Here is a 27,110-nt window from a genome sequence, read left to right as displayed (position 1 = left end):
ATTTGAGGATAGCCTGGATCATGGTCGAATGTTTGTTATTTGAATATTTCAAAAATTCGAATTTCTCCTTTGATGTTTTCCGTGCCGACAAGGTTGTTTTCGAGTTTAGCTGGTTTTGATTTCGCGCATGCGCTACACAGGAACCAACGGTACCATGAGTACTAAATTCCGGCGAGCAACTTTTCACGTTGGTACCTAGGCACCCTGAAAATTTCAAGGTGATACCTGCATTCGTTCAAGTCGTGTGTTCTTGTCACCTGCCTTTCGTCGTTTTTTTTTTCTAAGTCAATTTACGGCTTCCCTGAGGGGAAAAAAGTGGAATTTCGCCGTGACACCGGCACCGATTGTCCGAAAACCATGAAATTTGGACACAATACGCCCATTACCACCCCGGACTCTGTGCTTTACCCCCATTTTGATCCCATTAAAAAAAAAGAGTTTTAGCAAAAAAACGATTTTCGGAATTTAATATTGGTTTTAACCCTGTAATACCCAGACATGATATATTATTATAATCCCTATGATATATTTTAATTATTTACTGCTATTATATGAATTATCACTTATTCCCCGTTAAATAAATATCGGTCACCTGGTGCCGCTGTACAACTTAAAGGACACTGGCCTCAAGTCAATTTACGGAGAGAGAGAGAGAGAGAGAGAGAAATGGGGTTTAACGTCCACTCGACACAAATTAGGTCATTTCGGGACCAACATATGGTTTAATTTTATTTCATAATTCGCTTGCGCGTAGGGGTCTTTAGCAGTGGGAGGAAACCGGAGGACCCGGAGAAAACCCACAAGGTTGGACAGGCGACCCTACTCCTTGCGTCAATTTACGGCTTCCATGAGGGGAAAAAAGTGGAATTTCGCCGTGACACCGGCACCGATTGTCCGAAAACCATGAAATTAGGACACAATACGCCCATTACCACCCCTGACTCTGTGCTTTACCCCATTTTGATCACATTAAAAAGAAAAGAGTTTTAGCAAAAAAACGATTTTCGGAATTTAATATTGGTTTTAATTAATTTTGAAATTGGAAATGCAAAGAGATTTTATCGCCTCTTCCGTATGTGATAGGTATTGGTACTATACACATTATCCTTAAAAGACAATTTTTTAAACTGACCGTAACGATGCATCGACACTAGAAACCGAAATCGCCTATTTTGACCTATTTTGATTGCTGGGGTATCTTTCCGTACGTGACAAGGAGTAGGTCGCCCGTCCAACCTGTGTATTTTTTCAGGATCACCCGGTTTCCCCCCACTGCTAGACCCCTACGCGCAAGCGAATTATTGAAATAAAATTGAACCATACGTTAGTCCCGAAATGACCTAGTTTGTGTCGAGTGGTCGATCAACCCCATTTCGCTCTCTCAATTTTAGCACTCCTAACTCTAAAACTAAATGCAAGGAACGGGCCTATTTACAGAGGTCACAATTTTAACCTACATGCACACCTACATGATATACATATTATTATAATCCCTATGGGATATTTTAATTATTTACTGTTATAATATGAATTATCACTTATTCCCCGTTAAATAAATATCGGTCACCGGGTGCAGCTGTACAACTTCAAGGACCTTGGCCTCAAGTGCATGGGACCAACTCTACATTTTCTGAAATGTCAATAAAAGCCCTGGAATGATTTCATTTAAAAAAAATAATCAGAAAGTAAATCTAGTTTTATTTATATGCTATTTGTTGCCAGAAAATATATTTTGTTACGAGTCTAATTCAAATTTAAAAATAAACAATGGGTCTGAGGCATATTTTATTGATATATAGAAATTAATGCAGTGTTCTCATTATGTGATAAAAGAGTGCCAGAAATGTCTCGAAATTCAGCCATTTGTGTATTTAGTATATCAAGTATATGCGTGTATTACAAAGCTCTGATTTGTGTGATTTGTGTACACCCCGCCCCCCCCCCCTCCTCGTGTCACTATCATGTACATATAAATTCTGCTGCCAACCCACCCACGCGAACATGACTAAATTATGAAACATTGTCTAGTCGTTTGTATGTTACGACAAAACGAGGCCAGCGTGGCTCATTTGCTGCAGAACGGAAGGCCTTGCAAGGATTAGTGTCTAGTCGTTTGGATGGTACGAAAACCCGAGGTCAAAGTGGTTCCCCGTTGGCAGTGGTGAAGTATGGAAGGCCTAGCAAGGATCTGTGTCTAGTCGTTTCGATGGGACGAAAAACGCCCGTCCCCTCGTCCATGGTACAAGGATTAGTGCCTAGTCGCTTGGATGGTATGCAAAACAGAGGTCCCCGTTCTCTCCCTTTGTCTGTGATTCTTGACCGAAGGCCCGACAACTAACTTTGCGTGCAGTTTTTTAGGTAGGACGAAAAATCGAAATCCTGTGTGCATATTGGCGTGCACGAAAAATAACCCTTTGCATTTGGAATTTTATGCACCCACCCCACCCTCGAACAACGCTTAACATAACATTTTGTTTTCACTACCTACATTGTAAAATTTGTTTGATTTCAGATGACTTAGCCCCGGTTTTTCACAGTGAAAGATTTTGATGAAACTTGACATGCATGTTTATAACCCAAAGATATGGTTCCTTTCGATATTTGCGCATATCGAATCGTAACTTCATGAATTATGGTCCCTGATTGTAAGAAAAATCACTTTATATTTCGCGTGTTCTCTATCTATCTCTCGGAAATAGAATATGGAAATACACAAGCTAGCTAGTGTATTACAGGTTGGTGGTGGTGGGGATGAGGTCTTCTATTTGCAATGATTTTTTGACTACAAAATATACGCTCTAACTCATTACTCAAACTACAGCAAAAAAAAAGCGGAACGGAAACCTGATTTTATATATTCTTACAATAGCAACGCACTTCGGGATTAACTTAGAAATGGTTCCACTACTGATGTCTTCCGCCTTACTCCTGCCACAGTAGTGGCTTGTCCTACGGAGTTCCTTTCCGCAAGTTTTTTTTAGTCAAATGACTACAAAAAGGTTACTGGCCTATGTATAGCTCCCTTAATTTACACATAAACTGACCTAAAACTGCACTGCACATATAATAAACCAATTCCCATTGAAATAAAGGTGAAGCCGTACCGCATAATTATATGATTTGATGAAACCCAACTGCTACCTGAAGTTTCTCGCCTATCGAAGTTATAATATCCGCCGGTGTCATGGCGGCTCGCACATTATAAGAATCATTGCTTTGAAAATGTAGAACGCATTAACACAAAGAAAAACTGATGGGTAACTAGTTTAGTGGTCCAGTCTTCACTATAATATCCGCCGGTGTCATGGCGGCTCGCACATTATAAGAATCATTGCTTTGAAAATGTAGAACGCATTAACACAAAGAAAAACTGATGGGTAACTAGTTTAGTGGTCCAGTCTTCACTATAATTTGTGATAGAATTACTTATTTAAAAAAAAACTGAATGATGTAAAAATAAAAATGGTTGGAGTGCCCAAGTTTAGATTTGTCGTTGATTTCATAAAGATGTTAGGATATAGAACGTTAAATACTGTGTGATTCAACATGGCGGCCGAGGGGTTTAATATGATATAAGTACGAAATACATGTACATGTAGTACCAAATGGTTTATATGTATGAGAGTCAAGGTATGGACTAAATGTCTTGGGGAAGTAGGGGGCGACTAGCATGTGCCTCTCTTTAGTGGACCGATGTGAGATTGCCCATTGTATTAACTGGACGGGTAGGCCTATTCACCTTCAGTTATGTGTCAATGTCAAATAAGCGGCTTCGTATCAACACGGTCGGCTCTGGGCCGGTTTAATTCTACGTATCTCTCATAGCTGAGAGAAAAAAGATTTTTTAGCCCAGAGAATATCTTCCGTCAGAGTGGTTGTTGATTCATAGATTCTAATAACCCCTTTTGAAGTTTATATGAAAGCTTTGATATCTGCTATGCAGATCTAGTTAGGCTTTCACCTTCGGTGAAAGACTATTGTTTTTACTAAGATTAATATTATTAGGCTTTCACCTTCGGTGAAAGGCTATTGTTTTTACTAAGATTAATATTATTAGGCTTTCACCTTCGGTGAAAGACTATTGTTTTTACTAGGTATTATTATTAAGCTGTAACTTTGTGACTATTTGACCTATTTTACTAATTCTTTTTTCTTTGAGTATCTTGAAACATTTACTTCAAATCTGCAATTTCGGATTTTTTCATTTCGAAAATTCGTCGCTGTCATTTCGAACCGGAAGTTATTACCAATTTGACAACTTCTTTAATAGTTGTGCGATTTTCGTGAAATTTAGAATGTTAGTAGATCTTGCCAATGCGACTTCAATGATGTCCTTGGAAATTTTCTAAATTATCTCCCCTTGGTGAAATTAAGGATCAAAGTTTTCAAAAAAATCGTCGAAATATAGGAATACCTAAAAATCTATCGGATCAGAATTTTGATTTCGGTCACGTGATGGTCACCATTTTGAATTGAAAATGAAAAATAGAAGCAATTTGAAGGGCCGGTACTTTGGAACACAAGAACTCTCCTTCTAATTAAGCTAGAATGTTCAAACTTGGTGTAGGCGTTCACTAGGTCAATGTCATGATTGAGTTCAAAGATGAGCATTTTTTGCCTAGGGTAAGCAGAGATAAGCAAGCTGATTTGTTGATTCTTTAGGGCACGATGACATTGGTTATAATGAATGGAGGGCGATGAAACTCTTGTCAATCGAGAGGCTAATAGCTGGCCTGTTGTGTGAAATCATTGTATCATTTTTTATTCGAATTTCTCCTTTGATGTTTTCCGTGCCGACAAGGTTGTTTTCGAGTTTAGCTGGATTTGACTTCGCGCATGCGCTACGCTGGAACCAAAGGTACCATGAGTACTAAATTCCGGCGAGCAACTTTTCACGTTGGTACCTAGGTACCCTGAAAATTTCAAGGTGATACCTGCATTCGTTCAAGTCGTTTGTTCTTGTCACCTGCCTTTCGTCGTTTTTTTTTTCTAAGTCAATTTACGGCTTCCATGAGGGGAAAAAAGTGGAATTTCGCCGTGACACCGGCACCGATTGTCCGAAAACCATGAAATTTGGACACAATACGCCCATTACCACCCCGGACTCTGTGCTTTACCCCCATTTTGATCCCATTAAAAAAAAAGAGTTTTAGCAAAAAAACGATTTTCGGAATTTAATATTGGTTTTAACCCTGTAATACCCAGACATGATATATTATTATAATCCCTATGATATATTTTAATTATTTACTGCTATTATATGAATTATCACTTATTCCCCGTTAAATAAATATCGGTCACCTGGTGCCGCTGTACAACTTAAAGGACACTGGCCTCAAGTCAATTTACGGAGAGAGAGAGAGAGAGAGAGAGAGAAATGGGGTTTAACGTCCACTCGACACAAACTAGGTCATTTCGGGACCAACATATGGTTTAATTTTATTTCAATAATTCGCTTGCGCGTAGGGGTCTTTAGCAGTGGGAGGAAACCGGAGGACCCGGAGAAAACCCACAAGGTTGGACAGGCGACCCTACTCCTTGCGTCAATTTACGGCTTCCATGAGGGGAAAAAAGTTCTTGTCACCTGCCTTTCGTCGTTTTTTTTTTCTAAGTCAATTTACGGCTTCCATGAGGGGAAAAAAGTGGAATTTCGCCGTGACACCGGCACCGATTGTCCGAAAACCATGAAATTTGGACACAATACGTCCATTACCACCCCGGACTCTGTGCCTTACCCCCATTTTGATCCCATTAAAAAAAAAGAGTTTTAGCAAAAAAACGATTTTCGGAATTTAATATTGGTTTTAACCCTGTACCCAGACAAGATATAGATATTATTATAATCCCTATGAAATATTTTAATTATTTACTGCTATAATATGAATTATCACTTATTCCCCGTTAAATAAATATCGGTCACCGGGTGCAGCTGTACAACTTCAAGGACCCTGGCTTCAAGTCAATTTACGGCTTCCATGAGGGGAAAAAAGTGGAATTTCGCCGTGACACCGGCACCGATTGTCCGAAAACCATGAAATTTGGACACAATACGCCCATTACCACCCCGGACTCTGTGCCTTACTCCCATTTTGATCCGATTAAAAAAAAAAAAGTTTTAGCAAAAAAACCATTTTCGGAATTTAATATTGGTTTTAATTAATTTTGAAATTGCAAATGCAAAGAGATTTTATCGCCTCTTCCGTATGTGATAGGTACTGGTACTATACACATTATCCTTAAAAGACAATTTTTTAAAATGACCGTAAAGATGTATCGACACTAGAAACCGAAATCGCCTATTTTGACCTTTTTTGACTGCTGAGGCATCATTCCGGTGGTCCAAATCTCTGGAATTTCTAGCGGTTGGCTGCGCCGCGATGATATTTATCACATACTAAATTGAGAAAAATCCTCAGATATCAAGAACAATAAAAATTCGATAAAATACGGCAATTTTTTAAGCAAAAAACCTTTGATTGTTGGGGGCGGGTTTTGAATTTATTTTGAACGTTCTCGGAATCCAACACTCTTCTATTTTTAATATGTGATAGCTAGAATCCCAAGGTACATTCTGTGCATATTTGAAGGCAATCGGAGCACAGGAACGTTGCCTGGGCAGAGCAAATCAAAGGCTTCTTCGTCTTATGACCTTAAACACTGCGTATAAATTTAAAGTCAATCGGATATTAACAGTAAAAGGGGGGCGACGACAATATACGACCACATTTCAATGTGGGCCTATAAAAAGTAAATCATTGCCAATAGAAAAGACCCACCTTTCCCCCAACAACAACCATGTAATGCACTAGCTATAATGGGGATTTTTCTGGAACACAGCGAAATGGGTCTTTTAAAATGTACACAAGTGTATCACAAGGAGGGTTTGCTTCTTCTCTATGGGACACCCGATACCACTTCTCAACGAGGAATTCCGTCACACAGCCAACACCATTTTGTATGTTTGTGTAATCTTTATTCAGTATAAATCAAGTAATACAAATAAAAAAATACTTGGATTGATGAAAACATAATTTTTGAGAGTTATTCATACATGTAGCATAATTGTTCTTATTTAAAAAATGTACATGATTACATGTTTGTCATAAACAACATTAAATAAACAATCATGTTTCTTCACGATAACAGTAACAGTATAACAATTGTATGAAATATATTTTCCTTTAATTTTTTTTATTTTTAGAAAGGCCACTTCCTTGGTTTAAAATATATCATAAATTGTAGTTATCTAACATATACTTCCATGTATGTTTATCTAACAGATTACCACGTCGCCTTATCTAACAGAGAGTAAATGGTATACAATATCAAATTATAATCTACCAGCATTACTTGTTTCAGTAATTTAATCGTGTGTTATTCTTGTATTTAAGTGAGAAGAGTGAATAAACTATCATGGGTTGAAACAAATATATTGGAGTAGAAATAAACATTGTATATTGGTTTGCAAATAAATAATTGGTACAGATAATGCAATGTCATACAACATACTTTTTGGATTCGGTACAAATACAACCTTTTTATCATCAATGAAAATAATGTGATTTCAAAGTAACGATGAATAAAAAAACATTGCTTATATAAAGTACATGTAATTGGGTTCATTTAATTCACTTTGTATCTATAATATACATGTAGTATTAAACAATAAATATATTGATTAATGCCAATTCTATACAAATCTCATAGTTGTATTCATGTTTTCTTTACCATAACAAGAAACAGTACAACAGATTTAGTAACAATATATTCCTTTCTACATCCGTCAGAGTGGTTGATGATTCATAGATTCTAATAACCCCTTTTGAAGTTTATATGAAAGCTTTGATATCTGCTATGCATATCTAGTTATTATTATTATTATTATCGAAGATACGCGCATTTAGATACATAAAACCCTGTCCTTGTGGTTAAATAGTCGATGAAATATCCTCTGGCGCAGTGTCTTCCCTATCACCGAAAAATTCCTTTTGTCGTAGCTTCCTACAGCAGGCGTTGATATCACACTCTAATTCCTGGTTATTAGCTTTAGGCATAGGTGTGAATTTCAGTCCTTTCTATAGGAGGTTTATATCGTAATGATTTAGAACTTCTAATGATATAATTATGATTTTTGGGTGTACTGGTTCTGAGAATTTGATATTGTGTGGACTTTCCTTGAGTGACGCTGGACTCCCTTCTTGTATTGGGGAGCTGGTGGCTGGGACTGGGATGGTGGTCGGTGTGGTTGGGATTGGCCTTTCTGACAAAACTGCCCCCGGTCTTGAGAGGTGTGTCTGGTCCTCCGTTGCGTGTTATACCGCTGGCTGTTATTGGGCACGCTTGTCACTTTTCTCCCACGTTTCTCCTCGAAACCGGTTTCGAAGTGTTTTGGTTATGTTATGCAAGATCTTTTTCGACGTTCCCAAGTTAAAATAACGGTGCTAAGACCACCTAAAGATACATTTTCAATGTTCCTATTATTAATTGGAACAGGTTTCGCTTTAGTTTTTATATTTTACGCTGACATTTATTGCTTTTAATCTTCATAGTGCAAAAACGGAAAATTTGACCTTTTAACCTCCGGGGTCACAAAAATCAAAGTTGAATTTAGCAAGTTTATATTTTTATTGAAAGGGTGATTACTTTCGATCATTTTCAGCATGTTTTCGTGATACAAGAATGGCTGCGCATTCACTTTCAGTGCAAATGACCTCATTTGACCATTGACCCCGAATATCTCGAAAACGCCCCAATGGCGGACTGATTACCACTCGGCAACGTATTCTGTGCACAATTTTACCATAGAAAAGTTGGGTCTGATTTTGTGCCCATTTGGACTTTCGTGGTGTCATTCGAGGAGTGTTAATTGTTAATTCACTGCATATTCCTGAAGCAATGGCCCGAGAAATCCCTCTCTGGCCATTGCTGAATTGGCTTCTGATACTTGAGTTTTTGAGGGAGTGTGTCTATTCTTCCCGTTCAATCAAATCTATCCCAAGTACAGCAACACGAAAGCCGTTCGTTTAATATGGGGTCTTCCCTAATACTTTGGACAATGAATTAACCATTCACTGGATCAGACAGTACTTCTTCCTTCAAGTTTAAGGGTAAGCGACCCTGTTGCACGTTGATGCATAAACTGTCGTCCCTTATGGATCAGTTTGCAACTATTGTCGACCCCCATTCTAAACATCGCCAAGGTTGAAAGAATTGGCAACAAACTTTATAGGCTGTACTCAAATGAATCAAACGAGGACAATGATGTTGACCTCGTCCGATTGAGGTTGTTCTCACAGAAGACTAGGGACGTTGAGAGAATTCCCCAACTAGTGATGCGTTGGATCAACATCTCAAAAGGAGTGTCTTCCAAGCGAGTATCTGGGCAACAGCCCACATGTCCATGATGCCTGTCAACAACCCAACTTACCATAGGTGGAAGGAAGAGGACGGCAAACTGCTTCTCATTTGGACCACGCTGCCCCGCCCCCCAAGGATGGGTTCAACCTGGATATATGAAGTGCACTTGCCCAATTACCTGCTCTCGGTGCAAATGGGTGACGAAAAATTGAAATGCAGACGTCATTGCAAGTGCATTTGCGAGAAGTAGCTGGACTAGAACAATTTCCAATACTAACATGTATATAGGAGCCTTGCTTGTTAGCCATTTTCTTATTGGGTGTATTATTCATGGAGATTTTTCAAGCAATCGTGTAAGAATTTAGTTGGAAGTATTTTATTTTTATTCAATTACTCATGCATGCAAACCTAGGTATAGAGACCAAAATCACCATTCTAGGTTCAATAGTACAAAAGTTATGAGGCGTAATGCGAAAAAAAGCGGGAAATTGGCAGCCATGTTGGATTTTGGCGGCTATTTTGATTTTGTTTATCTGACTGCTTGGCACTCGAAACAAAATTGTTCTATAGACTCTTTCTTTCAAATTGGTACTGAAAACGAAACTTTTCTATCAATTTGAAATGACTGAGTGACAGGCCACCCAACTATTACCAAAAGGTCTTTTATACGATTTTCATGTTCTCTCGATAGACCGATAAGAATATCCAACTTCTCAGATACTTGTATAAGTTTTCCACTTGTAGGGCCTATCTGTTAATACTGTGAGTGTAGCTTCCTCGCAAGTTTTACTTCCTTTTACTTAAAGTGGCATTATTTTATCATGTACATCGTAAAATATAACAGTAGTAAGTGGTTGTTCTAATGTACAGTATTGAGAACGTGCATCCGTTTGCTAAGTAATTGGTAGTAGTTATGACTTTGGGGTGCAGCTCAGTATACTATTAGTTCGGGGATCTTTCCGGTTCTCACAGTATTTTCTGGGGGATCTAAAAATAATATAGAGTTCCAAATAAATTATATACGCTGATGAAGGTTCAAACGTTTATTAAAGACTGGCACAGTAAGAATACTGACCATATGTCTTCTGTCGTTTATAAAGCAAATCTTATCATCAGTTGAGAGGCCTTTCGATGAGATTTTTAACTTGGGCATTCCCTGCTAAGACACTACAGTATGTCTCAAATTAAACTGGATCAAGCCTAATCCCTACGGCTTCCTCCAGCAAGTTTCTTAGGAAACATCTTTGTCTACGATATCACCTTAGGTGGAAGTGGACGTAAAACTCCAGAAACGAACGAACGATCAGTTCAGAAGTTTACTACGACTAAATTACACATGTTAAAGGGATTATAGATAAATTTACAAAGATTAACACTTTGAATAAGAGATAGTCGCAAGACCATTTAAACATCCTAATATGTTAAGTTAACATTTCATGGGTATTATTTAATAAACTGTGTACCATAAGTGATACACGTATACTATATTATGTAAAGTGGCGTCGAATGAGTATAACAGCCCTCTAAATTTCCTGAGCGACTCACTGCGAATGAATATTTTCTAGGTACTAGACTCCCTTTGAAGTGGCCAAAAGGTTAACATCTTAAAACTTTATTCTAGGAAATCTTCGTGAAATTTTGCTTGTAGGCCCTATGTCATCAACAATGAAATTCAGCCATTGGTTTATTGAAACACACACCTGGGGCATGTTTCACGAAATTTTAACTAAGATAAAATCCAAATTTTAGTAATCAGATTGGATAATATAGATTGATTTTAGGGCTTAGCCAATCAAAATTGAAGTATCTACTAAAATTTGGATTTTATCTTTAGTTAAGATTTCGAGAAACAGGGCCCTGAAACACACAAAAAAACCAAAACAAAGTCAGTGAGTGTATTTGAAAGATAATACTACATTTCATTTCAAGGCTGTTCTGACAATAATGGTTGCTATGGTCATTCAGTCATATAATCAGATTGGTCAAATTCAAAGATTTTCAACAAGTGAATAAAAATACTACAACTTATTCAAGTATTGAACTCCCTATGGACCGTAAATAACTGATGGTCATATATTCTAAAAAATACAAGACGGACTGATATTGATATGAATAAGACAGAGACTAATTTTCATACACCTAACACAGTTTTTTTTGCGAAGAAAAAATCACAAACGTAGCAAACTAGTTGCCATTATCTTGTGATTTTAAAAGTAACTTTCTTTTGAAGACTATATATATACTCGTATATACTCTTCAAAAAAAGTATGGGATATTGAAATGCAAATACCTATGCAGGTTGCGATATGATAAATAGTCATGGACATTTGACATGCTTTGAGAGTATGTTCACAGATGAAGAACTTATCGCTCCAACAGAACCACCGAGCTGCACATGCGACACGCAATAGCGCCATACACGTGGGAGGGGTTCATTGTCAAATTTGACATTTCAAGGAAAAGTTGATGAAAACTACCACGTGCTGGTTGATCTATCTATGTTTGCTTTCCTACCGGTTCTTGCATAAGATTTACTGTTTAGCGTATCCTTGCTTTAGTGTGTTACGTTTAATTTGATCGGGAGACGTGTTCGTCGACGTCAACGTCAACCGACAACACTGCAAGAATTGGCCGTGGCACTGCAAGAGGGGTGGGTAAGATTGCCCCAAATCGTGATTGGATGGTTGATTAGGAGCATGCCACGACGACTTGCTGAACGTCTGAGCATTGGTGGAGCAATTACTCATTATTAAGAGAAAAATCTCTTTGTGAGTGAAATGGGGCCGTCAGATAAGCCGCCCATATGAACTGTTTATGTTCATGTGTAGGCAATTGGCCTGTTATTAACATACACTGGTTACCTCTAATAAAAACAGCAGTGCATTACCGCAGTTTTGTATTGTTTCTGAATATCCCCTACTTTTTTGGAAGAGTATATGTAGAATAAATAAATATAGAATAAATAAAGTTTGAAAATGCTTAAAGAAAGTACTATCGTTTATCGTTTAATTGACTACATGTTTGATTGTTTCGCTTGAGTTTATCAAGACACACAATAACAAACACAATGACGTGACATCATGGAAGAATAATAATACAATAATATAATAAAATAATAATGAAGTAGATGTAGTTAGCATAATATTGTAATTATTTTGAAATATTTAGTTTGGGTTTAAATTTGTCAATAAAATATTGTTCCTTCAATCTCATTTTCATGGGATCTGAATACGACATCTTAAAGAACGATATTTTGAACTCGCCTTTACCGCAGATATCAAGGGTCCCACTTAAAGGGACCTTCCTTATACCCCCGTCAGACTGGGGTGGCGTCCTTACTGCGACGCTACGGCGACGGAAAATGGTCGCAGAGCGCGTCAAGATCGCCATAAGCGCGGTAAACGCGTGGCGGAAACGCCAGATATCGTGCTGTGGTCTCCATGGTCGTGAATGATCGCCTAGTCACCGCGCTTGTTTTAAGTATGTTCCAAACAAACGCCAAGGCTTTGCGATCTAACTTTGAAAGTTGTAATGCTCCAGTCAGACCGGAGAGGCGTCCTTACTGCGCTGCAGCGACCGTACGGCGACCAGAAAATGCACAAGGTCGCCGGCAAACGTGAACACAACGTACGAAAATGTCCCAAAATATTACAAACTTTGCGTTTTCACATCTTTCCAGGGCAGATCGCAGAACCTTGGCGTTTGTTTTGAACATGCTCAAAACAAACGCCGTGACCCGGCGATCTTTTGCGACCATCGAGACCACAGCGCGATATCTGGCGTTTCCACCACGCTTTTACCACAATTATGGCGATCTTGACACGCTCTGGGGCCATTTTCCGTCGCCGTAGCAGCGCAGCCAAGGCGCCACCCCGGTATGACGGGGTAAAGAACGAGAGTTTTATCAAGTTTGTAAATTTTTTGGGACAATTTCTCGCGTTATGTTTACGTTTGCCGGCGACCTTGTGCATTTTCTAGTCGCTGTACGGTCGCAGCAGCGCAGTAAGGACGCCACCCGGTCTGGCGGGGGCATTAAAGATACATTATGGGAGATTTTAAGAAAGAGTTGGCCATTCTTGCTATAACAGTTCAAAAATAGATGATGAAAGAAGAATATATTGAAAATTTCAGTCAAATTACTTTATTCTGAACAAAGTTATCACCAAGAAATAGGAGGCAACTCTCTCTTCACCGTCTCCGAGAATGGCCGATCGTTTGATTGACAGGCGTTAACTCCACCTACATAATCTCGATTATCAAGTAACGTTTCCAATGGCTGGTTTGAGACGGGGTTGCAATTCAATTCGTGTCACATTTATTTTTATTACAAATTAAAAATAAGACTTTTAATATATAGATAAGAAGCGAAAGTTTGAAAGGAATGGACCGAATCAATGAGGCATAATTATAGCCGACTTCTTGTTAGCCTGCGTGTACTCTTGTACTGTAACTGGTAGGCCTACGCAACTCCCGAAGCAGAAAAATAGGAAACAGTTATCCAATGGGGCTGCAATTCAACTGGGGTCATGTTAGCTGCGATGTTTATCAATTTCCATAATTGTTCTGTAAATGCAAGTGACAAAAGAGCGTATAATACCGACATCCAAACTCTCATTTTAACCACAACTAAACATAATATCAAGGCCGTATATATCGAACTTTCAATCAAACTGACTGACATGCGGCCTCGCTCAACAACGGCCTCGCTTCGTACACTCTATCAATTTAGCCTCGATCTAAAATTTCCGGGAGTATGCCGTCAACGTAACGGTTAATCTCCGCTTACGACGCCATTTAAAAATTTAATCAATCATTGAAATCCTGTTTAAATCCAAGCCATCCGTGGGTCTACAGAGTTGATTTTGTGCTTGTTGTGTAAATAAAGATCTAATTTATAATTTCTATGACATCTGAAGCCTAAATAAAGACTTGCTATAACCAGATTTAGCTCTTGCATAATGTATGTTTAAATTTGATTCCCTGATATGTTGTCTATGAACCGTTACTCTGTTTTGTAAATGTTAGTGCAAAAGTTGGACAGTTCGGCACAGTCACTAGGCCTACATTTTATGACATATATAATACATAAGTTACTTTACAGTTCATACTTTCACTGACAAAAAATTCTTTCCACCGTCACATATAAATGATTTACGCTGAATTAAATATCTACACGTACCGCAATTATCCCTTCTACATTTTACAACTTCCTTAATTGGATTGAAGGATTCAAATTTAGCCCTAGTTAAGGGGAAAGTTTAAGCTTTTGGGAAATGTAGCAGTTGATTTCAAGCATGACCGCAGTAGCAAAGAAATTTTTAATAAGCGGATAATGCCCATAACAATCGCTTTAGGAGTATGCGATATTGAAACTATATACCAAGAAGGTACATAAATGTTTGGAATTACATGATAATGTTCATAACCATCGCTTCCGGGATATAGTGAAATTACAATAAAATTAACCACACTAAGCTTAGAAATACGCCCACAACGCAGTTATGTCTCTCAAAAAGATATATAGCCATAGACAACTGCTTATGAAAACGAAACTTGGATACTGATCAAACTTGAGAAGGATCCTTATGCTTAGGCCTATCTCTATCGTGTTCAGGAGCTGAAGCAGAATGCCGCAACACGGTTTATCGTCTTCGATCCCAATGCTTCACGGCAGATTTGAAAATCAACAGGATTCATCCCCTGACTGGACTGAAAAGCAAAAGGATCCACCGTCACACCAAATTTGAAAACAATGCATTAAAATCTGTAGAATCTATATTACGTTAACAATGGTTTCGGAAAAGGGGGCCATAACATCGGCATAAAAGGTTGCATAAGAATGAAAATCGATAGTGTACATCCTCTCATGACCCCAATTTGACCAAAAATCCCGTAAGACTGTAGCCTCTATTGCGTTTAAGGGTTTTTAGTGAATGTAATTGGTGACGAACAGGAACGACGAGAAATTACGCCCATATTGAACTATTAGCGCATTAGTAAAGCAGGATCGGCGGAACCAATTCTTGACGGGGGTAGGGGATGGAGGTCTAGATCGTCAGAGACGCTTTCTAAGCGATTTCTGACTAGTAAAATTACTCAGCATTGAAGTTTTTATGTTTATGTTTTAATCCCTTACCATGAAAGCACTGCAGACGATGGTGATTTCCTGTGATGTTGAACTGGACAAATATATGCATAATAATACTTACAATGTATGTTTATAACTCAAAGATCTCGGTTGCTGTCGATATTGTCGCATATCGAACCGTAACTTCTTGGATTATGGCCCCTGATTGTACGAAAAATCACACTTTTAGCTTGTGGGCCCTCTCGAGGTCACAAATTTTATTGATTGTAAAAACCGTTCAAATATACCACAGTTACACCATTACGACTGAGATCAAATTCAAAGTTCAAATGGCCGCTACTCTTTACGCAAATAGTGTATAAGCATACAATACCCAGGGCGACCTTCGGGTGTAAACTGTGGTCGCGACTACAGTCTAAACCAGCACCCGAACGCAAATGGCCCGGACCATTGGTTATTCAATATGGCGGCGCCCATGTCAGTTGTTTTGCCTGCTATATTTTCTGCCATTTACTCATTTTTAAAACTATGTTTTGACGATGGGGATGAAGAAATGCTTTTAAAACATTTAAACATTTTCTTACAAAGCTGACTCCATCCGGGTTAACTGGTAACATGGATCATTTCACAAAGTTTTTGGTCCTTGGCCTATATATATTCTCTGATTTACAGGTGTTAACATGGACCCTGAAATATGGTCCATGGTGTAAATAATGCATTGACAATTGGCAATTTTATGATATTTTTCAGACAAATCTACACACGTGTCAGTCTTTTCCGCCATCTTTGAACTATCTCGACCGTGCTATATCGTCATTCGCATGCAGATAGTTCGACTAGAGTACGGAAATTCGTGCAACCGAAGGTCGCCTTGTCGTGGACACAATTTATTTCCGATTGGGGGGGGGGGGGGCTCTTAACCCAGGGATCAGTATAGTGAATAGCAGGGTTTTGTTTCTTCTGAAAGTCTACGTTCTACTTCTAGAAGTCTCACTTCTATATTAAAGTCATGTCCCTTCCAGTGACGTCACTGTATCTAACTGAATAGTTACTTGCGTGCAATAACCTGAAGAAAAGAGTACTTGCTAAAGCCCCCCCCCCCCCACTCGGCCGTGCCTGTATAGTGTAGTTGCGTATTCGTTATTATTATGAACGTTTTATAATTTACACTAATCATAAAATATGTAATCTTAAGACACTGCATTTTAATGTCTCGTGGCAAATTCATAACCGTTAAATCAAATAACTATATGTATCATTAAGTTTAAGAAAAAAATGTGTTCGTATATGCCCGTTCAATTATCAAGATAAGAACATGCAAAGGTGAAAATCTTTTTATTACCGACATTTTTGCAACAATATCTAAACAATATTTATTTTATTTTTTTATTCTTCAGAACTATTATCATGCCGATGTGTATAGTAAATACCAATCGTAAAAGCGAAGACATACCGAATGATTTTGAAGCCAAATTGGCAGAGAAAGTTGCCAGTGTATTAAACAAACCACTTTCTGTAAGTCCAATTTCTGTAGATCAGTATATAGAATATTTCTCAGATTATTTTAAAGGGTGTAAATTTCTATTTTTTGGCACCATAAAAAGACGAAAATGGGTCGAAAAGCATATGCAAATGTAATATGAGTGTATATATATATATATATATAAAGGGATTTACATCCAATTTATAATATTTTTCTTAGTAATATAATCAATAATGTTCGGGGAAATACGCGAACAGTCCATTCTACACGTTTTTTCATTATTTTGTCGGTTTGTGAATCAGCCATTTTTAATTACTTACAAATTTTCCACTGGGATATGTTTTTCTTTGTGCATTACAAATGGCACTCGAAACCATAATGTCCATAAAGCACTGATATTAAAATGTCCGTTGTGTCTTAAATATTAGATATTAGGATCCCATATTTTCACCGCCATATAACAACATCAATATTGATTGAAATTGACCAATATTGAATTCTAATTTATGTTTTATTTTCGAATATTATGGATAATATTGAGTTACAGGTTGAGGCCCTTTAAGATGTTTGCTGTTGCTATAGAATGTTTCTCAGATTGTTACTACAGAATGTTTTGAGTTGGTTGGTTTTTTTTCATATATTATTTTCAGATTGTTTCAAATTGGTTGTTATTGTTTAATAACAGTTACTGCATGTTTCGCCTAAATATTTATTAGAAATTAACAAAATATGGAGCGCTTTCACATTTCCAACCCGGTTTTATTTCTTTGTTTTCCCTCTTTTTCTATCAGACGGTTTCAAAATGACTGTTTCTTTGAATCCTGTGGTTTCAAGATGTTTCTTTTAAACTTACAGCAATTTCCCGCAGACTGAACTTTTTGATGTTCTATAGTAGTGGTTCCAATCTTCTGGAATTTAAAGCGTGTTTATTCCGTTACGAAAACATCTCCTGTGTTCATTGAAGGAAATTAAGTTTACAATTGGTGAGGTCAAAATGTTGGATTAAATAGTTATGACGTAATGTAACACTAGTGTAACTATTTTCCTTACTTTTGACATCAAATAAAATGTTATGCCAACTGTAGATAGAATTACAAGGTAGTGTCTCCAGACAACACTGGTGTTACCCGAAACAAATTCAAACATGGCTACCGCTTATCCTGCTTCGATAATTTTTTGGCTTACTTCTAAAGAATTGACCCCAACACATATCCGTTGTTGTGTGTTTTATATAAATATTAAAGAACTTTTAATATTGAATAATGATATTAGACGACAAAATAACAACATTTTATGAAATTTAGATAACACATTACATCTTACTTTTGACCTCGATGACGTGTTAACCCTTAGGGGATAGAGGCAGTGTTCTATTGGAGCCCATGATAAAAAAAAATAGTAAAACTTCTAAGATTAGGGAAACACTAGAGTGACACTAGTGTTGATTTCACTGCACTTGAGTAATCAAAAGCCAAGATAATGTTATAAATTTGGTTGAGGTCAAAACAGTGAGTCAGTTTAAAGTTTAGAGGTAAAAAAATGAAGTAAAAAATAAAGTTTTACTGCTTGTCTCACATGAAATATATAATTATCCACTGATAATGTACTTAGCGGTGGATAGCAACAAACCAATTATGGAAAATGACCATGAGTTTCAATTTTGAAATTTAATATATTTTCCAAAGTGGAATCTGTAATCAGATTAAGGGGCTGGGGCTAACTCTTTTAATGACACAAACTCTAACACTAGCACTAACTTTTTGTTCTGACCTCACCCATTGTCCAGAAATGTTTAATCCACTTGGTGGAAAGTAGAAAACAATACCGGGAATCAAAAAGACTTTTGAACAAGGCAGATTACTCTTACCATCTTGTAACCACGGTTTCCATCCCCTGGTGCAGAAAGGACAGCCAAGCATAGTACATCGTCTACTCGTTCCGATGAGTCAATAATATAGGTCCCATGCTGGTTGCACGTTGGCGTGCACGTAAAAGAACATTTAACAGTAGGAATTCGATAAAGGAGTAGCCGCAACGGCACTATTCGGGCATAATTTCCCTCATATGAGTCATGCATAATAGTGCACCGCATGGTGTATGCCAAACTCAATTATCACGGTTGGTGCAGAAACGTAGGACGTTAAACCCCATTTCATCTGGCTTACCATCTTAATGAACGTCATGATATAATTCCCCTTTAGACATCGATGAGTTTACTTTCTATGACGTGTACGGGAACACTGAAAATTAAGTTATCAGTGCACAACATTTTATTTAAGATATTCTTTTTATTGTTTCCTCTCTCAGGCTATGCAAGTTGTAATAAATAGTGGGGCGCGGGTGTATCGTAAAGAGAGTACAGCACCAGCATGTATTATGCAGCTTTATTCGATTGATGTATTTGATGAACAAAGAAATCCCACCTACACACCGCCATTACTAGACTTTCTTAAAACGCAATTAAGACTCGGTGAAAATAGGTAAGTTCAAAGAGCATAGTCGTGTGAATGCTCTGGACAATGATACAGTGTAGTACCATGCAGCGCTATGCGTCGCTGATCAGGTGTGGAAAGCCAGTAAGCCCAAAACTCCCCACATCCAACGTGTGACGCGTACTCTCTTCTGCTACTTATTTTGATAAACTTGTGATCGTCTAGTATTTGTAATTCTCTTCTTATGCAGTGGACACATCATCCGAATCATTCGGCCAAATCAATCGGCGCCGAATTTTATTTGGCCTAATGGGTAGACACACTAGAAGAATGCTTCGCCCGATTCACCAGTCGATTGCATCACCTTTCACGTCACATGATTAAACATGGCGTCCTCTATGTCTTCAAACAATCACGTGACTTCTCGATATGAATGGATGATGAGTGGTGATTGGCGGACACACCGGGCGAATATAATTCGGCCGAGTGAAAATTCGGCCGAATATATCAAACATGATTGATTTGGGCGAATCATTTGCCCGAATAGAAATTCTGCCGAATGACAGTGGACACACCAGGTGAATTTCGACGCCGAACGATTAGGCCGAATCATTTGGCAAGTGTGTCCACCGCTTTGGGATTCCTTTTCTCGTTGTGTATTTTGTTCTTACTATCTCAGTAGTTAAAACGTTTGTCTTACCAGGAATAACAATGTATCAGTTCTATATTTTATATTAAGCTCTGGATACAATACTTAAAATTAACTTGTCTCCCCCCCCCCCCCCAATTTGCAGACCGAGTTTACCGACGGATGCCAACATCATACGGCTCTCCTACAAATCAACGGGGTGTACTCCATCCAGCTGGTGTCTGAACCTCGGCGGTCTCTCCCGAATTAAGCGGCTGTCTAAATTCTATAGGACCCAAATTAGTCTTATAACATTGACAGTGTCCTAGAGACAGCTCTGTCAATTATTTAATTGGACAAATATACTAAACAGCAAAAAAAAAAAAAACAAAAAAAAAAAACAAAAAAAAAAAAAACGTTAGTACGATTTCAAAATCAAAGAGGCACTTTAATCAAATCATTCTAGAAAACGACTTACCAAATGGATTAAAGAAATTTTTTGTGAGCAGTATGTTGACACATTAGTGATTAATTCATCACAATTCCACGATATTACGAGAAGGTTTAGAGTCCGTACACAGTCTATAAACCAGTATCTGGTGTGTCCACCGTGAGTGTCAATAACAGCAGCGCAGCGACTGTACATGGAGTGGATCAGACGATTGATGAACGCCATTGGCACCTGGAACCACACGCTGAGAAAAATTTCCTCTGAATTTCATCCCAAAGATGTTCAATCGGGTTTAAGTCCGGACTAACGGCTGGCCAGTGCATAACGTTGACACTGCTCTGCTGTAGAAAGTAACTCTGGCGGTGTGCGCATGGGCGTTGTCATGCTAGAAAATGTTGTTTCGATGACGTGCGAAATGTGGTATGACGTTGGGTCTGAGAGCTTGATCGATGTAGCGCACTGCTGTGATGCCGCCTCCTTTCCCTGGGCCAAGATTTTGGAACACCACAGGACCCACTCTCTGATTCAGGCCGATTGCACCCCAAACCATTATGCTTGGACCTCCCCATGAGTCTCGTTCCATGACACATTGGTCAGAATAACGCTGGCCACGTCGACACCATATTCTGGTCCTGCCATCTGCAGTTGATACGCAATACCGACTCTCATCTGTGAACAGAACAGTTCTCCATTGCCTGTGTCGCCAGGTAAACTGTAGACGTTGTTGGCCAAACTGTAGACGTTCGCGTCGATGGGGAGGGGTGAGGATCGGTCCACGGTAAGATCTACGGCAATGGATGTTCTCTCTGGTGAGACGTCGGCACATTGTATCGGTACTGATGGGTCTTCCGTGTGTTCCCACTGTCTGACGTGCTGTCTTAGATGCCTGTGTGAAGGGATTCTGCACGTGCTGTCGCACAACATGGCGGACTTATAGCCTTGTGGTAACCCTTGGTCTACCAGTTCTGGGGAGATCATCCGTGGTGTTGGTGGCCCGAAAGCGTTGCCGAAGCCTGTAGATGATTCTAACTTTGACCTGGAAGTGATTGGCAACGGCTAGGGCAGTGTGACCAGCGTCGAGTCTTCCAAGCACCTGGTTCCTCTGAGCTGTCGTTAGTCGTGGCATGCTGCTGACGTTGTAGTGTGAATGATTCAACCAGGTGTGGAGGGTGCATTTTATAGGGCTGGTCCCGGTGAACAGCGCGTGCAGCATGAGTTACATGAAAATCACGGAGAACACATTACCATCTCAGAAGTCAGGTTGCGTTTTTGAGAACATTTCCTGGATTCAATTCTGTGTTTGGGAAGGAGCCTTATTGCTCAGGTAAAGTTGGAGATGTGCTCACAAATATACAATAAAAACATTTGGCAAGTTTTATGCAAGTTTCTTTTGCTGTTTAGTATATTACGTAATTAATATAATGATTGGTTACTAAGCCAAATGATGTAATAGGAATTTTTCAACACATGTGATAAACATGATATTCCGGGTTCACCTAGAATCATCTATGTTTTGGTTTACAAATTTTTTAATGTGTCAACCACTCAATATATTTTTTTAAGTACGTGAGATAGGACTTCTCTGCAATACATATATGTATGGTGGCTGATTGGTATCATGTCGTGATGTCCTGGTGTCACCCTTCGTAAGCCGACAACCCGACAACCCGACACCACGACAACGCGACAACCCGATATCACGACATTTTTAACCAGACAATACGATATTTTCACACGAAGAATCCTTCACAGTTGAATTTCGATGAAGAAATGTCACGGAACCCCGATTTTTCGTTCCATCGAAAATACTATACGTTATCCCCTACCAGGCCCTCCGGAGGGATCACGCCGGAAAATTCACGATGAGCTTTCTCGACCAAAGCAGTAATCGAACACGAGACCTCAATGTTAGCGAGCCAACGTCTTACTCACTGAGTCACCGTGACTACCAGAAAAGTAGGACATTACATCCCATTTCCTGAGTGATTTCTCTTTGACAGTGGTGCAGGACTGGGGGCCTAGTAAGGGATAACGTGTAGTTGTTCGGATGGGACAAAAAACCGAGACCCCATTTACATATGGGCGTGCACGTAAAAGACCCCCTGACAGTTGGAATTCAATATAAGAGTAAACCGTAGCGCCGCTATCCGGGTAAAGTTTCCCTCATAGTGCACTGTATAGGGTGTGTCCGTCTTCATTAGCCCAGTTCTTCTCCGACTGGGCTAATGAAGACGGGCTTACACCATTCAGTGTGTTATGAGGGACATTTTGCCCGGACAGCGGCGCTACGGCCTACTCTTATATCGAATTCCAATTGCCAAGGGATCTTTTACGTGCACGCCAATGTATACACGGGACATTTTTAATGTCGTGGTGTCGGGTGAAAATGTCGTATTGTCGGGTTAAAATGTCATGATGTCGGGTTGTCGTAGTGCCGGGTTAAAATGTCGTGATATCGGGTTGTCGGGTTGTCGCGTTATAAAGGGCGACACCACGACATCACGACATGATACCAATCAGCCACAATATATATATGTGAACCCAATAATTAGTTAAAGATACAATATGGTCGCAAACAGTTCACTTGTCCATCTTTATCTCAAATTTGAAATGGCTGTTCTTTCGGAGAGGGGGGGGGGTGCGTGGTCAAGGAATTTTGGCGCCAGAGGCCCGGTTGTTGACATAACAGTGCCAACGTACATTCAGATTCCTTATTATCACTATCAGAAGTGGAACCAGTTCTATCCACATGTAGGTATAAACTCACAAAAGTTAAGTTGTGTGTAGAAATTTAGTATACATCGTTAGAAGGATAGTGGGTCCCATTCCCGAAAGAATGCCTATTATATTATAATATGTACTAAAACGCTCTAAAATTAATGTTCTCCTTTTTTCCAGGACGGTTGTACATTATATACCAGCACAACGCTACATGTTTGGTCAATAATTATTGATGATCTACCGATATTATTTTATATTTAAAATTTATTTGTGTACAAATATTTGATAATAAGCATGATTTATATAGTAGATTGCTGAGGGAATATTGTCGAATAAATCAATATATTTGATAATTAAATGAATAAATAAATGTATTATTTAAAACCATAGACATTGTTCAAATGGTAAATGCCTGGTCTACTTTTCCCTAATCTGATTAAAATACAGATCTATATTTCGTTTCGTTTTTTTTTTACGCCCACATTTTCATGTGGACGTATATAAGTCCGGTGGCTGAAAGGGGGGGGGGAATCGCCACCCGAGCTGTGAATTTATGAGACCAAGTTTTTCTAGACCAGTTTTTTGCGTAGATTCCGAATCTGGGTGTTGATCAGGCGTTTGAGGGGCGTTTTCGAAATATGGGGGTCCAATGTCTACAATCAGGCGATACGTTTCAAGTCAGTAGCTTGAAGCGTATATATGGTATTAGTGTCAGTGGCCTGTGGCACGAAGTAACAGTATATTGTCGCATACATAATATATTATGTCAACGCTTGGGCGATATAATATATTATGTCAACGCTTGGAACTAGGATGGAGGTGACTAGGCATGAACTTGCAACGATAGATTTAATTGGCGCTTTGATAACCAATGAATGCTTTGGAGACATATTTTGGCGGTATTTTCCATCATGGAATCGGTAAGTTTCGATTGTTTTTTTCTTTTCTGTTTTTTCTCTCTTTTCTGTGTCCTAACCCTAACCCTAACCCTAATCCGAAAGAAAAGTGCCCTTTTTTGAAATTCTGACATCACAGGTGCCCTTTTTATGATAAGGATGCCCTCTTTTATTTACAGGGACACTTTCTATTGTTAAGGGGGTGGACCGGTCCCCATGGTCCAACCCCTGGATCCGCTCTGATGACGCGTACATTCCACTGAGTCTACAGGTCTAATATGCTAACACGCTTGGAGCGTCAACACAATATATTATGTCGCCCAAGCGTTGACATAATATATTATGTATGCGACAATATACTGTTACTTCGTGCCACAAGCCACTGACACTAATACCATATATACGCTTCAAGCTACTGACTTGAAACGTGCAGGGTGCTACAATTGGGGGAAATGTCATTATGTTGATATAAATGATGATCATGTTATATACATGTATTAATAAAACATAAATTTCTAGGACTGTCCATCTCTAAAGAAGTGTATATGATGCCCCTGGACATTTAAATGATGATTTTCTTAGAGCTTGGTAAAAACATTACTTTTAATTCCGCTGCACATCTGTAAATATGTGTGTAAGATTTCCATTGTATGGGGCGGGCGGAGGGGGGGGGGGGTCAAAATGTCATTTTGGGGACAGAAACCATTCGGTTTTCTCGTTAGCTTTTTTGTTCAATCTGATTAAAACCCAGATGCTATTTCGTTTCGTTTTTTATAGTTCAAACTTTCGTTTTACTTGTCTTCAAGTAGGATCTGGAAGAGTTGTTATATAGCAGGCGTTCTGCTTGATGTGAGGAATTAGCCAATAAAACGGTCCGTTACAGTGAGTTCTGTAGGTAAACCCCTAGAAACGTAAACGCTGATTGATTAATCAATGTCTGACGTCATAGGGTCAAAAGCCGCTCGTATGACTCCTGACGTGACCTCCCAGTACAACTGGTCAGATCTTCATGTAGTGTAGGCCATCAAAAGTATAAAACACGAAACGAAATATACATCTGCATTTTAATCAGATTGCTTTTTCGTTCACTACCAATTTCGTCATTCCAAATAATAATTAGGATTTCACACTGCGTAGCTTGTATGAAACACTTTTGTTTTTGTTCGGATTATTATTAGGGTTTCACACTATTCTTATTATTAGGGTTTTGTTAAGATTATTATTCTTCTTATTATTTTTTTTTCCACTTGAGCATATCTCAGAAACTATTTGTCGGATCAACTCGATGTCTTCGGTTTTACTGGGAAAGTGGGTGTGACTTAGAGATTAAAGCTATTTCGAACTTTCTGTGACAATGCGAAATGTCCGAAATCACCGAAGTTGTCGTTTTTTGAAATATTGCCGTAATATTAACAATAATTGTCGGATTTTAACATTTGATACATTTTGACATAGCCTGAGACACGGCAAATAGCTACGATCGTTTAGATTTTTTTATTTTCGATTAATCTTCGAAGATATTAGGCGCCAAATTTTAAAAATTTAAATTTTGACAAAAAACTTTTTTATTTATAAATATTTTTTTATGGCGCTTAACCTATAATTAAAGGGTCGTGTGATTTGAGCAATAATATGCAAATTTTTTGTATCGTCGATAATTCACCTTGGCCGCTATTGGCTAATTCAGTTTATGGGTTCTAGGTTAATTATTTATTGCTCGATTTGTATAAAACAAAGTTCATATGCTCAATGGTGCAAAGTCTCAACTTTTTTATTACCGATAAAGCTTTCTGTCAGCAGCAGAAATGACGTAATTTTGACCAAAACTACAATTTTGGCGGTTAGGAACGTCTTTTCGAAAGCAAATATTATTTTTTTTAAAATAAGTAAAAAGTAAGAAGTTGCACCAAGTTCGATTTCATTTTTGCGCCATTTCGATTTAAAGGTGAAAAACGGTGTAAAATTGAGCTATTTACAACCCATTCAGGAGTTTCGTATTTGAAAATATTTCTTTGTGACTTTCATAAACTTGTAGCATTGATTCAAACAAAGAGAATCTGTCTCAAAATTAGTTTGTAATATGAGCAGTTGCCGAGAAATGGTCAATTTTGCAAGTGTCACTTTTTACGCTATTTTGCCTGTAAAAGAGTCAATTATTTTTGGATTATCATAAAAGTGATACCATTTGATGCGTAATTTCAATTGTGACTAGGTCAAACCAATTTAACATTTTCAATGTCATCGGAAATGACGTAATTTGGGCAAAAACTATATTTATAGCTTTCGAAACAAATAATTTATTCAGATGAGTCGTATTTGTTATTTGTATAAAATTCTGATATTTGATTCCAATCAACTAATAGAATGAACCCATGGGATCATATAGATGTCAAAAAATGATTTCTAACTTGTTCAGTTGCGGAGAAATAGGCGATTTTCAACAGGTCACTTTTCAAGGTTTTTGGTCCATAAAATTGTCAATTATTATTCGATTTTCATAAAATTTTCACTGTGTGATACCTAATGCCATTTACGATTTCATACAAGTAATTTAAGATTTTCATTATCACCGGAAGTAACGTCATTTTGGCTAAAACTGTATTTTTAGCCTTCAAAACAGATATTTTATTCAATGAGTCTGATTTGTAATGTTTTTAAAATTATGATATTTGAGTCCAATCAACAAATAGGTAGAACCCAAACGATCATACAGATACCAGAAAATGGTTTCTAACTTGTACGGTTGCAGAGAAATAGACGGTTTTCTACAAGTCACCTTTCAAGGTTTTTGGTCTATAAAAGTGGCAATTATTATTTGATTTACATAAAATTTTCACCATGTGATGCCTTATGCCATTTATGATTTCATAGAACTAATTTAACATTTTAATTATCACCGGAAGTAATCTCATTTGGCCAAAAACTGTATTTTTAGCTTTCAAAACAAATATTTTTTTAGAAGTGAGTTATATTTATTATTCGTTTAACAATTTTGATATTTGATTCCAATGGACATATAGAGAAATAACCAATTTTGTCAGGATGACTTTTATA

General features: G+C 38.2%; 1 protein-coding gene across 1 annotated transcript in view; it reads left to right on the top strand.

Moving 5' to 3' along the window:
- LOC126825428 (D-dopachrome decarboxylase-B) overlaps positions 1–23,612 on the top strand; it is a 47,323-nt gene extending 23,711 nt beyond the window's left edge. The window contains exons 2-4 of the mRNA XM_050555120.2: positions 16,843–16,960; positions 19,236–19,408; positions 23,338–23,612. Of these exons, the coding sequence (XP_050411077.1) occupies positions 16,853–16,960; positions 19,236–19,408; positions 23,338–23,386 (330 nt within the window). The 5' untranslated portion in view covers positions 16,843–16,852 and the 3' untranslated portion in view covers positions 23,387–23,612. The remainder of the gene's footprint in view (positions 1–16,842; positions 16,961–19,235; positions 19,409–23,337) is intronic.
- The last annotated feature ends 3,498 nt before the right edge of the window (positions 23,613–27,110 follow it).

This window comes from Patella vulgata, chromosome 6 (assembly GCF_932274485.2).
Source record: "Patella vulgata chromosome 6, xgPatVulg1.2, whole genome shotgun sequence".
Classification (NCBI taxonomy): Eukaryota; Metazoa; Mollusca; class Gastropoda; family Patellidae; genus Patella; species Patella vulgata.
This window is presented reverse-complemented; position numbering and strand designations above follow the sequence as displayed.